The sequence below is a fragment of the Canis lupus genome, chromosome 37, assembly GCF_003254725.2.
Source record: "Canis lupus dingo isolate Sandy chromosome 37, ASM325472v2, whole genome shotgun sequence".
In the NCBI taxonomy this organism is placed as follows: domain Eukaryota; kingdom Metazoa; phylum Chordata; class Mammalia; order Carnivora; family Canidae; genus Canis; species Canis lupus.
The window spans coordinates 12,098,975-12,113,888 of NC_064279.1; the positions used below are offsets into that span (position 1 = coordinate 12,098,975).

Consider the following 14,914-nt stretch of genomic DNA (forward strand, 5'->3'; position numbering starts at 1 on the left):
TCTAGAGAAGGCATTTCCATTACAAAATAATGACATAAAAACAAACACAACAGAAGGGGGGGAAAAAAAAAAAAAAAAAAAAAGAGGCGAGCCGCAAGGCACCTGAAGGCCGTGACCGTCCGCCTCAGGGGGAGGCGACCTCCACCTCGGCGAGAAGCCACCCCAGCAAGCGGGCCCGGGGCGGGGGCGGGGGCCGGGGCCGGGCGAGCCCTCCCGCCCTGAGGGGGCCCAAGGGCCGCCGGACACGGCTCCTGGGCCGTCCTGCCCCCGGGGAGCTCGGGCCGGGGCGCCGTCCGGAGGGAGGCCGCGGGCGCCGGCGAGGCCCCGAGAGACCGCGTGTGCGCGCGGCGAGCGCCTCCCGCCGCGCCTCCACCTCGGGGCGTCGCCACGGGAACCCGGGGTTTCGGCCTCCGGCCGCGGGGAGGCCGGGGGAGGGCGCGGCCCGCCGCCCGGAGGGAGGGGGGAGGGGGGGAGGGGGGAGGGAGCGGGGGAGGGGGCCGAGGCCGCACTCTCACCGCGACGCTGCAGCCGCGACGCGCCGGTCCTCCGCCACCTCGGGCCGCGCTCGGCTGCGCGGAGGCCCGTCCCGGCGCCCGTCCCCGTCCCCGCCGCCGCCGCCGCCGCCGCCGCCGCCGCCGCCGCCCGCGAGCCCCGAGACGCCGCCGGGCCCCTCCCGCAGCCCGTGCCCCTCCGCACCCGTGCGTGGAGGTGTCGGGCTCCGGCTGCGGGCGGCGGGAGATTTAAACCCGGCGGCCTGGCGCGCGCGGCGTCTCGGCCCGGCGTCCGCGTTCTCGCCCTCTCGGGCCCTCGGTCGGTTTGGGGATCAACTCCGGGACCCATTCCGGTCCTCCTTCGCCAGATTCCGGGCTATTAACAAACACCGCAGCGCTCAGAGCATCGGAGTGAAGGAACTGAGCGTGAGACCTCTGAGGCGTTCCGGGTTTCCTTTTCCAAGCCCGGTGCCCCAGCCCAGGGGGGCGGGGAGGGGGGGTCCCCTAGCTCCTCCAGGCCCGCCCCGCCCCGCCCCGCCCCGCCGCACCTGCAGGCCCCTCCGGGGCCGCCCCGACCGGGCGCTGAGCTCCCGAGCCTCAGGCATTCCGGAGTCCGCGCCAGTGCCGCACGCGGGGACCGTTCACGTGCTGCATTGAACTCTCCTCTTAAAGAGGATTGAGTTAATAACTGTTAATAACTGACCTCAGATGCACATATGCATAATCATAACTTGTAAATGAGGTCTTCGAGAGTAGACGGCAAAAATGGAGACTAAGACCTTAATTTTTTTTTTTAATGGTAAACAAGGCAAAAGTAAATTGTTACTGGTGGAAGAGAATTTAAATTCAAAGAACTTTCTTTTTAAAGATGACTCCGAATATCCTATCACTTTACTGAGGCTTTACAAAATACGAATTATAACTGTGACATAGGCTATTAAGCTTGCACTCCAGGTGGTAACTAATAAGTTTGTAAAATGTGGAATATGGAGTGAGTTTCTAGAATATTGCTACAAAGCACTTACCTTAAAAACCTGAAACAAGTGGGGTTTTTTTATTTATTTATTTTTTTAATTTTTTATGGGAGACACACAGAGAAAGGCAGAGACACAAGCAGAGGGAGAAGCAGGCTCCATGCAGGGAGCCCAAGGTGGGACTTGATCCTGGGATTCCAGGAACACGCTCTGAGCTGAAGGCAGATGCTTAACCGCTGAGCCACCCAGGCATCCCAAAAGAAGTAGTTTTAGAATAGGATAAAGAATAGGGTATCACTGCGACATCATGTATGAGAGGAAAGGGTTTATTCCAGAGGCAGCCAAAGAAAGAGATAAAAGGGCATGCTTCAAATCTAGAAGGGGGAGGGATTTTTTTTTTTTTTAATAAAAGGGTTGGTGTTACACATATATTGATGAAAAGGAAGAGGGAAACTTGTGGTTTTTCATGAGGAAAGATGGAGCATGCTTACTGAGCAAACATGTAACATACATCCCATATTCACTTGTGGTGGAGACTTAAAATGAGGCAAAGTCCAGCACCTGCTGTCAGGGATTTTAGGACAAGGAAAGGGGCTATGGGCATGCTCCAGGAGAGCCCAGATAAACTGGAGGGGGTCTTGGGCTCATTATCTAGGGTGAGGAAGACCGGGCCTTCTGTTCATAGGCTGGAACCCTATCAGTGACTTCTAGCCTAGGTCTCCCTAGTGGGGTCTGGAAACACACAATAGCTGATTAGGGAGAAACAGGCCTCTGAAAAACAAGCTTTAGATTTCTGGTTAATTTTGACCTCGTTAACCCTAGGGGTGACAATCTCGGAGTCCACAGCTTTTCTCAGGTTCTCCAAGTCTAGATCCTTCGAAGGGAAGAATTAGCATTTGGCAAATGAGGAGAACTGCTGTACTTCCTCAGATCTTTCCTGACTCACTCATGCTAAGTTTAGCATCCCTCCTAAGGACATATTTCTACTCTCAACAATTGTAATTTTTTTTCTGCCTGTCTTCCCCATTGGATGCTGAGCTCCTCCAAAGTAAAATATTTATGCATTTCAGTAGCTGAGTCTTCAAGAGTAATACATACTGCATTCTGAATGTTTATTCAATAAGTGAACAGAAGGAAAGACAGCTAATTGACAACTGAAGGATACTGTATAAAATATCTAAAAAGAACTGAACACTTTTCTTCCTAAAGAATAAATGACTCTAATGTGGTAAGAAAATGACTTTCAGAATGTTACCATGCATGATATGTTAAGTTTCTTGGGATATTTTGGAAAATGCTTGTTCCAACAGGATAAAGTTTAATTCAAGAGAATATTAAACTAGTATGTTTCTTCAGCTCAATCTGAGGCAGATAAAGGCACTCCAAGAAATACACCAGAAAGTCAGAGTACTGTGGGCAAGGCCTGTTGGTTTTGTTTACTTAACTGGAGAAAATAAATGAAAGATACACAATGTCTCCAAGTCACCATAAAAATGTAGCATTTACACATCACATTTCCTTCACAGGTCACTCCAGAAAGTGGGCAAGTGGAGGCAGTTTAAGAATGGTTTCAGCAAATATGGTGGAGCTACTGACGCTCCTGGGCAAGAATCAGGCTTTCTTAATCAGATATTTGATAAATGTTTATAGAATGAATTAGTAATCTTCCATTAGCTGTTGGATTGATTAAAAATATATATTTAAATCCCTTTAGCCCCTTAACAGAAAATGAGGCTCCCAAAGTAGTTAAAATTTAGTATTTCTAAATGGGCTTTTTTAGAAAACAAAAGAATTTAACACTATTCAAATACTTTTATATGGGAAGATGTTTCATCTAGAAGTGCGAATATTTTTAGAAGTACTATCTAATTTTATATCAACAGATTTATCTTAATATAAAGTGCTTTCCTCCACTGTAGGCTTCTACAAGTGAACTAGAAGACCATTAGATGACTTGGGATGTCACTTGGGAGCTTTGAGAGGCTCCACAAATCTGGGATCCCAGAACAATAAACAGCAATGATCTTTTGCACTATCAAGCAGACCTCTGGTGAGTCTCCTAAATAAAACTTCAATTGGTATTTAAAAACATACTAAGAATTCTATGCTTTGGTACTATTTTACTCTTATTAAAGATCAGGGATCTACTGAACCTGATATCGTGGAAATAGCTCCCATTTCTTCAAGGTGTTCCAGTTTCCTTTTCATCTGTTTGACCTTATCAAGGAAATCAGAAGTAACAGGTCAGTGGCCGTTAGTGAGGGTATGGAAAGCTATCTTCCCAGATGCTTACACTATTACTTACTTACAAATGGCAAGCTAAACATGCTTTCTCCCATGTTGATTCAAGGCTAGAATTAGAGACAGTATCATTAGGATGATTTTTTTTAATGTGAAATGCTATAGACCTATAAAAAAAGTATTTCCCTTTTTGGTTGTTTCCCCCTGAAACAACCACTGGACTTAATTTGGTATTACTAATTCCCTGGCATGTTGTCTATATTTTTACTAACTATCCATATCCATATAATTGTTTGACATGTTTCTCAACTCAGATTGTACCTAACAAGATCATTTCTCTGGATCTTTAATTACTCTGAGGCATGTGTCCTATCTCCATCATTAATTGGCTATACACCTTCATACAAGGTATTTAAGCTATCTGGATTGTCGTTTCCTTTAATAACATGAATAATGTAATAATTCAAATGATATGAATGAGTAACAGGATAATTTCTAAAGTTGCCTTTTGGTTATATGCAATTCCCATATGAAAAGAAATAGTCTTTAAAGAACACATATATTATTATGCTAATACATTTAGTGGTACACTAAAATTGAAATTTATTTTAAAGGCAAGAACATGCAAAGCTGAACATAACATTATGGTCATTTGGTACCAATAAATGCCACAGAAATTTATATATAGCCTTTCTTTTATGTAGGTGAAGACATAAACTTATTCTTCACATTTATAAAAATATCATTCTTATGGATGACCTAATCATTAGCAGAATATATATGTAGTATTTAGAGCTTGAGCTCTAGACTCAGATACATCCAAATTCAAATCCTGACTTATTTATTGGCTACATGAAATCTGGTCAAATGACTCGACCCCTCTAACACACATATTTCTCTTTTAAAATAAAGGTCACTGGGGGATCCCTGGGTAGCTCAGTGGTTTACACCTGCCTTTGGCCCAGGGCATGATCCTAGAATCCCAGGATCGGGTCCCACATCGGGCTTCCTGTGTGGAGCTTGTTTCTCCCTCTGCCTGTGTCTCTGCCTCTCTCTCTCTCTGTGTGTGTCTCATGAATAAATAAATAAAATCTTAAAAAAAAAAAAAGAAAAGAAAAAAGAAAATCTTGAAAAAAAAGTAAAATAAAGATCACTTAATCATTTTAATATCAAAGGATTGCTATGGTAGGATACAGGTGGATTTGGGTGGGTTTTGTGTGTGTGTGTTTGCCATTTTAATAGACACTACCAGTAAATAATTTACTTCTTCAAATCTGTGGATATCAGTAGATACTTTAACAAAGATAGCCTATCTAGCCCTATTAAGCAACCCCCAAAATTCTACTAAGTTATGTTAAAAGATATATCTAGCTTAAAATCAAAACCACAAGAAATATCAAGTTTTGGCAAGGATGTAGAGAAAAAGGAACCCTCTTGCACTGTTGGTACGAATGCAAGCTGGTGCAGTCACTGTGGAAACTTGTATGGTGGTTCCTCAAAGAGTTAAAAATGGACCTACCCAACAATTCAGTAATCACAATACTGGTATTTAACCCCAAAATACAAAAACCCTAATTCAAAGGGATACATGCAATCCCTATGTTGATTGCAGCATTATTTACAACAGCCCAAATGTCCATCAGTAGGTGAATGGACGTAGTATGTATATACAATGGAATATTATTTAGCCATAAAAAGAATTAAATCTTGCCATTTGCAATGACATGGATGAAGCTAGAGTATAATGCTTAAGTTAAATAACTCAGAGAAAGACAAATACTATATGATTTCATTCATGTGGAATTTAAGAAACAAGCCAAGGAAAAAAGACAAACAAAGGAACAGCCTCTTAACTATACAGAACTGATGGTTACCAGAGGGGAGGTGGATGGGGGGTGTGGGTGAAATAGGTGATGGGGATTAAGGAGTACACTTGCTATGATGAGCACTGGGTGATGTACAGAATCAGTACAATCAGTGTTGTCGAATCAGTAGATTGTACAACTGAAATTAATACAACACTGTGTTAACTATATTGGCATTAAAATGAAAATCATAAAAAAGGAAAAAAGATAATTAGCTTATATAACAAAATATTAACATTACTTTTTTTTTTTTTTTTTTTTTTACAGCTCCCACCCCTACCCACTCTTATCCCTTTTTTTTCTTATCCCTTTTTAGTATGTTTGATACTAGAAGTCTAGGATAGTCTAAAAATGTCAGTATTAAAGTAAATAAAAGTTCTTGGTGCTTTTATTGGCAGTTTCTCATTAGTAAAATTTGGATTTCACTTGCGTTTTGAAACCTGATTCCAATTAATGAATTTTTAAATAAAAGGAATAATTAAATATTGATTGCCTTGTCTTAAAATGTTATTTTTTTTGTCCTTTTAGGAGCTACAGTAGTATCAAAATTATTTCTCCTTATGTTTGCTTCATATATGTAGTTTTTCAAAATTAGAATACATAAAAATTTTTTTTGTGAAAAGATTTCAATATTATCAAATTTCCAGAGAGTATGTGGTTAGCAGGGTTGTTTGTTCAATTATCCAACTATGTGTATTTTATATCAATTTAAACTTTCATTTGTTCTTTTCCCCAATAATGCTAGGAAGCATTTTGATATATTATTATGCATTGATGACAATAGTTCCAAAATGGCCATTCGAAATTCACAGGACAAAGCAGATACTGGTCATCTATTCCTAAAAATCTATTACGTTTTCCTGCATTCTATGTAGAATTAAAAAATCTTATATAACTTAACTGTCTACCTGGATAATCTCTAGGTATTTGCCACAGCCAGGTTTTGTTTTCATGGTTTCCAATATAAAAAGATAATCATGTCTTAGATAAGACCTGGAGGCAGCTTTAACTAAAAGAGGGAAGCAAAACTGAACTTCTTAGCATATGAAAAAATATATTTTCTTCCTTCCTCGTGTTATTTCTTAGCTATCATTTCTGATGCTTTTGTGCTGCTCCCTGTGCCAGAGGGACCATCTCCACCTTCCCAACCAGTATCTGTCCAGATCTGGCTCAAATATCACTATTCTACAATATTTTTCTTGACATCCAACTTACTTCCCATAAAGCTAGTTGCTTCCTTTTCTATGCCACCTTTCTACCTTATATTTACATCTTTTATACATTTAAGTCACTGTTATAACTAATTCTTATTTATATAATATTTATATAAGTATTTCCATGCAAGGTTATCTTTTTTGGAGGTAGTGTCCATGTCTTAAACATTTTCTGCTTTTCTCCCCTTTCCTCCATCTTCAAAGAGACCCTGGTACATGGGAGAAGTTCAACCTTTGTTCTTGAACTATTAGGTAGACTTTGAGGCTGATTTTTAATGTTAATGCTTATCATTAAGCAGTAAGAAAGGAATTTCTTAAAACTTTGATGAGGTAAGAGCAAGCATCAACAAGTTTATGAATCTCATTACTACGGCAAGATAGCATAAGTAATCTTGTACCAATCAGCAGGTCCTGAGCACTGCACTGCCTCATTCCTAACTTTGCCATTGCTAGGAAAGCAGCAACACTCATTTTTCCACAAGAATCTTGGGAGCAGATAAGTCCATGTAAAGCCCTTGTCTCTGGTGTAACTAAAATAGAGGAAAATGGACCATTGAAAGGGAGACGCCTACTTTGGAGGAAATGGTGGAGGATGGGAGTAGGAGAGCAATATGTTCTAAGGGCACTGAGTCTTCTAGGCTTCAGTTGTCCTCTCATACTTTTTCTGTTTGAAGAATAAGATCTAACCACTTGAGTTACACAAGGAGAGAAACTGGGCAGAAGATTGATCCCAGAGCCTTGATCATTAATGTTACACCCATCCCAAAGGAGAATGCTTGAACCATGAATGTATCCTTGGAACCAGGGTTGAGAATAAGTGAGGAAACAATAAGTGATGCCACTTCCTTTTCTGTTCACTACATCTAATAAATAGGCCTCTTTACCTTTGCTTCAATTACCTAGTGTATGCATACTACAACTGAAAAGCCCAGATTGGGTGTGTAAAGAAAACCTTTAAAATAACTCTGTCCTTAAGGCTCATTCAGGGAACATCCAAAACAAGAATATAAATTCTTCTTTGTCCTATAGAAGTTAAAAAAAAAAAAATGAAAGTAAGAAAGAGAGAGGGAAGAAAGAATACAGAGGGAGAGGGAGAAGATTCCCCACTAAGCCCAGTGTGGGGCTCAATCCCAGAACCCCAAGATCATGACCTGAGCTGAAGGCAGATGCTTAACTGACTGAGCCACCCAGCCACCCCTATTTTTTGGCATTAAAACATACTTTCTTTTAAGAAATGTTATAGTAACAGTAGCTCTAGCTCTTGTGTGAAGATGAGGACCAAATCCTATGTATAGACAGAGCTTGGGTCCCTAAGAGTGTGGAATGAAACTTTCCAGACCTGGACTACCTCTGGATTTCATCTTGTAAGAGAACTAAACTTCTGGCTTAATCTACTGCTAATTCGGCTCTTAATTGCAGCCAAGTATATGTATTATTTCCTAGACCTCTGTTAGGAACATTTTGTGAGATTTACTGAATTACAGTCTAGTGATGAGACTAAACTTATTTTCCATATATTAGAGGCTGAAGTGCTCTGCTTGAGGAATAAGTCACACTTTAAGAAGACATTTACATTAAATATCTGGTATATAATGTATGCATTAAAATAAATGCTAATGATATAAAATTTATAGAATATTATCTAATACTGACTGAAAGGTTTGTCTAAAGATTCTATTCTATACAAGGATATATTAGGAAGAAAGATTCCAGGTTACCATGAAATCTGTATGTAACTTCTAGAGGATTCTAACATCTTTAATACAAGTACTCCACTTAATATATTTCAACAAACTCTTCATTGGCAGCATCTAAATGTTTTAATTTTCTGAATACCCACAAAGTCTTATTATAAACATCAATTATTTTACCCTAAGTAAATTATATTTCTAATTTTTTCTCTATTAGAATGTATTAGTTTTCTTATGATGCTTTTGTTAAACAGCTAATGTACAAAAAAAAAACTCGTTTCCTCATCAGAAATAAATATCTGGACAATTACTATATTTTTAATACTTTTACAGCATCTCAAAAGCAAATCTTAATTCAAATGAATACCTCTAAAAGGAAACTAAAAAACTTAGTTTAGTTTCAAGAGTTTGCATATGGCAGAGAAGGCAGGTCACATTTTATATTTTAACAACACAAACTATTGTATAATAAATATAAAATGAAAAACAGTGATAGCAATTAACAAGGGTGAAAACATTATATAAACTTAAAGAGGCTGCTTTCTGAACCATCACTGATACAATCTGAGGATTCTTTATCAATTTCATTTACAGAAACAATCTCTATAGTCAAATTTGTCATTCACTTTCATGCTCCCACGTGAGAAGTAGTAGGTGAATATCTGTAGGAATACAATTTATTGTCTGCTCCTCCACTCAGAAGTAACTGCATAAAGGGAGAGGAAAAAAAACACGTAAACATAATTATTTCATATGATAGTGAAACATAGTTAAATACCGATGATTCTGATTACAGAAAGAATTATAGATGAGCAGTTAACTCGCATTCAGAGTTAATACTTAAAAGGACCAATTACATCAATTTCACTACCATATTATAATACACTATATTAAAACTTTAAAAGTGATCATTGAATTTGGTTGAGGCTACTGTACTTTCTATGAAGCATTTGTTAAGAAATGTAATAAAATTTAAAAGTCTGAGGGGTGATAAGAGTTTTTAATTAATTTCTATTTAAGAAAATTAAGGTTTTTGTTTTTCTTTTTTTTATAGATTTTATTTATTCATGAGAAACACAGAGAGAGGCAGAGACATAGGCAGAGGGAGAAGCAGGCTCCTTGCAGGGAGCCTGATGTGGGACTTGATCCCAGGACCCCATGATCACGACCTGAACCAAAGGCAGATAGATGTTCAACCACCGAGCCACCCAGGTGCCCCAAGAAAACTATGTTTTATAGGAGAGTATCTTTTTTTTTTTTTTTTTTTTTTAAGATTTTTTATTTATTCACGAGAGACACACACACAGAGAGAGATAAGCAGAGACACAGGCAGAGGGAGAAGCAGGCTCCACGCCGGGAGCCTGATGTGGGACTCGATCCCCGGTCTCCAGGATCACACCCTGAGCCGCAGGCGGTGCTAAACCGCTGTGCCACCAGGGCTGCCCATAGGAGAGTATCTTAACTGTTTGCAGGTAAATGGATATTACAAATTATTCAAGTATCCTTAGGACCTGTATTTGGAAAGAATCCTTAGGCAATAAGAGCTAATGTTTACACATAAAAAGAAGTAAACTCTAATTCCTTAAGCACATTATATAGTCTAGACTTAATTCTGCAAAATTTAAGTGGGAAATAGATCTGTTTAGTCTAAAGGAGCAAATTTATGGACTTAAAACATTTCATTAAAATACTTGAGAAAAAGGGATGCCTGAGTGGCTCAGCAGTTAAGCATCTGCCTTCAGCTCAGGGCATGATCCTGGAGTCCTGGAATCAAGTCCCACATCAGACTCCCTGCATGGAGCCTGCCTCTCTCTCTGTGTGTCTTTCATGAATAAATAAATAAAATCTTTTAAAAAAAAAACTGGGAAAAAAACTGCTTCAAAATTTTCAAATTTTACTACTCCTAATTATAAAAAACAAATTTGTTTCTTCTTTGAACTGTGATGGGAGACTTTTTTTTTGCGATGTGAGATTTTTATGAGTAATATTTTATGAGAAAACTTAGAATACAGAATTATAATTATCAGATAGAATGAAATTAATAACTCCCTAAATACAAAGACCAGATTTATTCTCTATTTTTCCTCTTTACCAGATAACTAATAAATTCTTACCCCTGTGTCTGTCCAGTCTACGCTCAGAACTTTGTCTTCATGAGCAGCCAGATCATAGAGAGGAGCTTTACAACTAAAAAAATCAAAGTATTACCATGTTATATGCATTTCACAATATTAAAATATATGACACATCATATTTACTTTTCTGAAAAGTTTACAGACTTTATCATCCTTGCCCCTATAACCAGTTAATCTTAAAATCCTGAGTACTTATTGACCATCTCTCCTGATTTTCCCCTATCATTAGCAGAATACAGAGATTTACTATAACAAATATTCAAATAGGAAAAATGCTATTTATAAATATTTATTCATAATTAGTCTCATTTTCACACTTCCTTGACCATTTTTCTTTTACCATCAACTCATGACCTTATATATCCTTCGTCTATCCATGTATATGATGACAACTCTCAAGTTTCTATCTTTAGTCCAAACTCATTCCCTGATTTTGATGTGTATCCAATTACTCAACATGTGGATATCTTATGGGCACTACAAATTTAAACCAACAAAAACAAAACTCTTGATTTTCCCTCATAAACTTGTTTCTCTACTCTTTTCCATCAGAATAAATTGCACCACTAATGGCCCAACTGCTCAGGCAGAAAATAATGGGCATTATTCCTTGATTTCTATTTCCATATTCTACCCATGAGCCTATCCTGCCAAAGAGATGTCTTCAAAATATACCAAGAATCCAACTTAGAACCTCTCTGCTTCCATTCTTCCTACCCTAGTTAGAGCCCCCCAACGCCTTCCCCATTATTGGGTACTTAGAATGATTCCCAAATTCCTTACCATGGCCCATAAGGTACTACTCAGTACAACTACTACCTGGTTCATCTCCTACCACTCTTCTCCTTGCTTACATTCCATCAACACTGGCCTTCTTATTTTGCCAACACGCTAAGGTTTTCCCCACCTTGTCTGCTGGTTCCCTCTAATCATGGGAACATGATTTGTGCATGGCTAATACCTTCCCATTGTTCAATTCACTAGAAAATCACTTTCAAGAAGAGCCCATCCCTAAAGAAGTATCATTTTACTCTGCTTTACTTTCTTCATGGCACTTACTACTATTATCAGAAACTATATGCTAATGGCTATATAAAGTATCCAACTAAAATGTTAACAACTTTCTAGATAATAACAAATCACACATCATAAGGTAGTGTAAGGATGTTAGAATACAGATTTGGGTAAACAACAGGTATTTGATTAATGCCTCTCCATTCTACTTGTAAAAATATGTACGTAAATTGTGTATGCATTTCATTGGGGGCACTCTGTATATACAGTATCAAAAAAGAGAACTTTAATATCTAGTTATCTTTTAAAATATGTATATTTATTTAATTTCCTACTAACATGTAATTTCTTATTTGATTATGCTTCCATTTATTTAGAAACCACTGGCTTCCTATATCATGTTTATATTAAGGTTCAAGATAATTTTTTTCAGAATGCAATAAATAATCTATCAATAATGAAGAAAATTCCTTTGACCCTGGCTTTTCTTTTAGACATGAATATTTATCATATCAGGTCATATAACCAAAAACTTTTTCACCCTTCTGCTTCTGGATAATCTTTTCAGCATTTATTTCATTGTCATTGTATATAATAAGTAATCGATGTATTTTCTTTGTAGATCATAAATAGGATTTACCTCCTTGTATCCCACAGTTTGACAATGTTATCTAAAGAGCCTGAAATCAGCTGCTGCTCATGGGTAGGAGACCACTTTAATGATGTGACCCAGCCTGTATGTGAGGTCAGGGACAGCGACACCAAAGAACCATCTGAACAAAATAAAAATAATAATAATTATTGAATTTTAGAAGATAAGTAGGTAGAACACAAAACAATGTTTGTAGAAAATTATCTTTTAATACACATCTCTGGTGAAAGGAGAAACTGATGTTATTTACACATATTTCTCCTTCAGTGACTTACACAACTCACCTTTAGTTCGGGGATCCCACAGTCGGATATGTCTATCTGTGCTTCCAGATGCTAAACGTTTACAAAGTGGAGAATAGGAGATACAATTAAACACTTTATTTCCTGTCTGAAAAACAGAGAAAGAACATTTGACCATGTGGACTAGAAATAACTATCTTTAGAAGCTCAAAGTTAATCAGAGAATCACTGAATTTATAAGTCTTACCAGAGTTGACTTAAGACTGCCAGACTCTACATCCCATACTCTAATTGTGTGGTCCCAAGATGCACTGCAGATTTCTTCAGCATCTGACCAAAGAACCGAGGAAATTGCTTCCTTGTGGCCAGAGAGGGTCACTATAGGAGTCTAGAAATGAAAGATAACCAAAAGGAAAAGCATTTTCAGTTTAGAGTAATTGAAACAATAATATTTACTTCTGAAGCCCCTATGCCAGATGCTTTAGCTTTCTTAGTTCTTTATAATAACCCTCCAAAACAGATACTTGCTTTTATTTTATAGATGAAGCAGAGAAAGGGAACTTGCTCAAGGTCATACAGCTTACACATGGCAGATTTAATTTGAACTCAAATATTACTCCGAAGTTTGTAGTCTTTCGTCAATATCCTGCTGCCTTCCCATCTACTTTTTATTTTGAGAAGTATTAATATTAACCCTAACTCATATATAAATGTTATATATAGAAGTTAGCTGAAAAGCTCTGGGGTCAGAGAGATCTAGGTTTGACTCCAGATGCTGCCATGTTCTTCCTAACTCTTCCAGGTAAATGAATCTCAGGTTACTCTCACCCTTTCCTCAGCATCTTTTAGTTCTCTTATTCAATCTTTAAATAATGCCCATGGTTCATTTAATACTTCCAAATCTCTAATTTTTTCTCAAATTAAAATTCCCAAACTAGGTGTAATGTCTATCTTAAATATAAAGAACACGTGATAGAGAGAGGGAAAGAGTTCTGAAATGGGAGACAATCTACTTTTCTAACTTTATTATATTTAACCTCCTTAAATATTACCTCATTTATAATGTGAGAGGCTTCTATCAGATCAGAGATCAGCAAAGTTTCTCATAAAGGTCCAGAAAGAATTTTAGTCTTTCTAGTCTCTGTTGTATGTTCTTCTTTATTTTAAAAACCCCTTAAAAATGCAAAAAACATTCTTAGCTCTTTGTAGTATAAAAATAGGACACAGCCAATGAGCCAGTAAGCTGTAGTTTGCCAACTCCTGGACCAAATGACCTGAGACCTCTCTTCCAGCTCTAAAATTTTCCTGGATGATGTAAAGGAGCCTGATAAGAGGAATGAGGAACAGAACTACTTCTGTCATGATCTGAAGCAAAATTAAGAGTAAGGTAACAAAGATAATCCAGCAGAGGCTCTAGGATAGAAAACAGCAAAGTAAAAACAAATGGGCAACAGGAGTGTTAGGAGATGATAAACTGTGTTGTATTTGGTTATGTAGTAGTTATTCTATGCATTTATCAAAAATTAAAAGTTACGAACCAAAAAAAGTGACTTTTCCTAAATGCAAAATTTTTTTAAAAATAGGTAGGAAAGTCAACTTTGGCACCGCTTCAACAAATAAACTCAATAATACTGGAGGAGAAAAAGAAGTTTCGAGTGAAAATGAAGAAAAAGCCTGACTATATGTTAATGTATGAAGTGGATGACAAGTAAATTAACTGAATGGCAGTATTACTCATATTAATACATGCAAGGTACTAGAAAGAAAACCAGAGAGAAGATAACTGTTTTTGAGATCTGTCTTGTCTAATCATTTGGCCTTAAAAATCCAACCTTTCTATTATTTCTAACTGCAGCACAATTGTCACTTCAAACAACACTTCAAGGATTTCCAGCACAACTTCAGTTACTTATAAATGCATGAATCTAAAGCCTACCTACAAAACCCCACTTAAGTGAGAAAGTGAATATATTATGATTTCTCTCAAATAAAATGGACAATGGAAGCAAGCTTAAAAGTGCACACCTATCAACAAGGTACCAACTAGGAGAAAATACTTAAAAGTATTTAAGACAATGAATTGAGAATATAGAACTCTTACAAATCAGCAAGAAAAAGACAACACACCTTTGTTTTCTTTTTTTAATCGTGTATATTTTTTTCTTGCACTTTAAAAAAATGGGCTAAAAACATGAACAGGCACTTCATAACTAGGCATCAAAGGGCCAGGACTTACACAACACACCACCAGAAATCAAGAAAATAATAGATTTTTAACAGTTAAGTAAATGTATAACATATATGTTAAATGAAATTAGTTATGACAAAAAAAATTGACCATACTGAGTGCTGGTAAGGATGTAGAGTAACTATGAATCCTTGTACACTGTCAGTG

The 14,914-nt window shown here is 37.9% G+C and overlaps 2 protein-coding genes and 1 long non-coding RNA gene across 12 annotated transcripts in view; 1 reads left to right on the plus strand and 2 right to left on the minus strand.

The window, feature by feature from the left end:
* Nucleotides 1-1,165, minus strand: part of ICA1L (islet cell autoantigen 1 like) — an 80,113-nt gene extending 78,948 nt beyond the window's left edge. For 2 of the 5 annotated variants that reach the window (XM_049106665.1, XM_025441970.3), the window contains exon 1: nucleotides 1,040-1,164. The gene's annotated coding sequence lies outside the window, so the exon portion shown is untranslated. Of the gene's footprint in view, nucleotides 1-515; nucleotides 609-696; nucleotides 835-1,039 lie in introns of those variants that run through there. The other 3 variants (XM_049106666.1, XM_035710738.2, XM_025441969.3) reach the window with 3 other exon arrangements.
* On the plus strand, nucleotides 777-5,962 carry LOC112656571 (uncharacterized). Of its 3 annotated transcripts, none has more exons than XR_007408921.1 (6): nucleotides 1,144-1,305; nucleotides 2,536-2,693; nucleotides 3,385-3,515; nucleotides 3,601-3,708; nucleotides 4,021-4,114; nucleotides 5,839-5,962. It is a non-coding gene; the product is annotated as an uncharacterized LOC112656571 (long non-coding RNA). The 3 variants fall into 3 exon arrangements; XR_007408920.1 differs by lacking the exon at nucleotides 1,144-1,305 and adding an exon at nucleotides 1,316-1,482; XR_003134465.3 differs by lacking the exons at nucleotides 1,144-1,305; nucleotides 3,601-3,708 and adding an exon at nucleotides 777-917.
* Nucleotides 2,535-14,914, minus strand: part of WDR12 (WD repeat domain 12) — a 30,423-nt gene continuing 18,043 nt past the window's right edge. For all 4 annotated transcript variants that reach the window (XM_035710741.2, XM_025441974.3, XM_025441976.3 and 1 more), the window contains 5 exons: nucleotides 12,767-12,907; nucleotides 12,562-12,667; nucleotides 12,266-12,398; nucleotides 10,591-10,663; nucleotides 2,535-9,182 (listed from right to left, as the gene is read on the minus strand). In XM_035710741.2, the coding sequence (XP_035566634.1) occupies nucleotides 9,105-9,182; nucleotides 10,591-10,663; nucleotides 12,266-12,398; nucleotides 12,562-12,667; nucleotides 12,767-12,907 (531 nt within the window). In that variant the 3' untranslated portion in view covers nucleotides 2,535-9,104. The remainder of the gene's footprint in view (nucleotides 9,183-10,590; nucleotides 10,664-12,265; nucleotides 12,399-12,561; nucleotides 12,668-12,766; nucleotides 12,908-14,914) is intronic.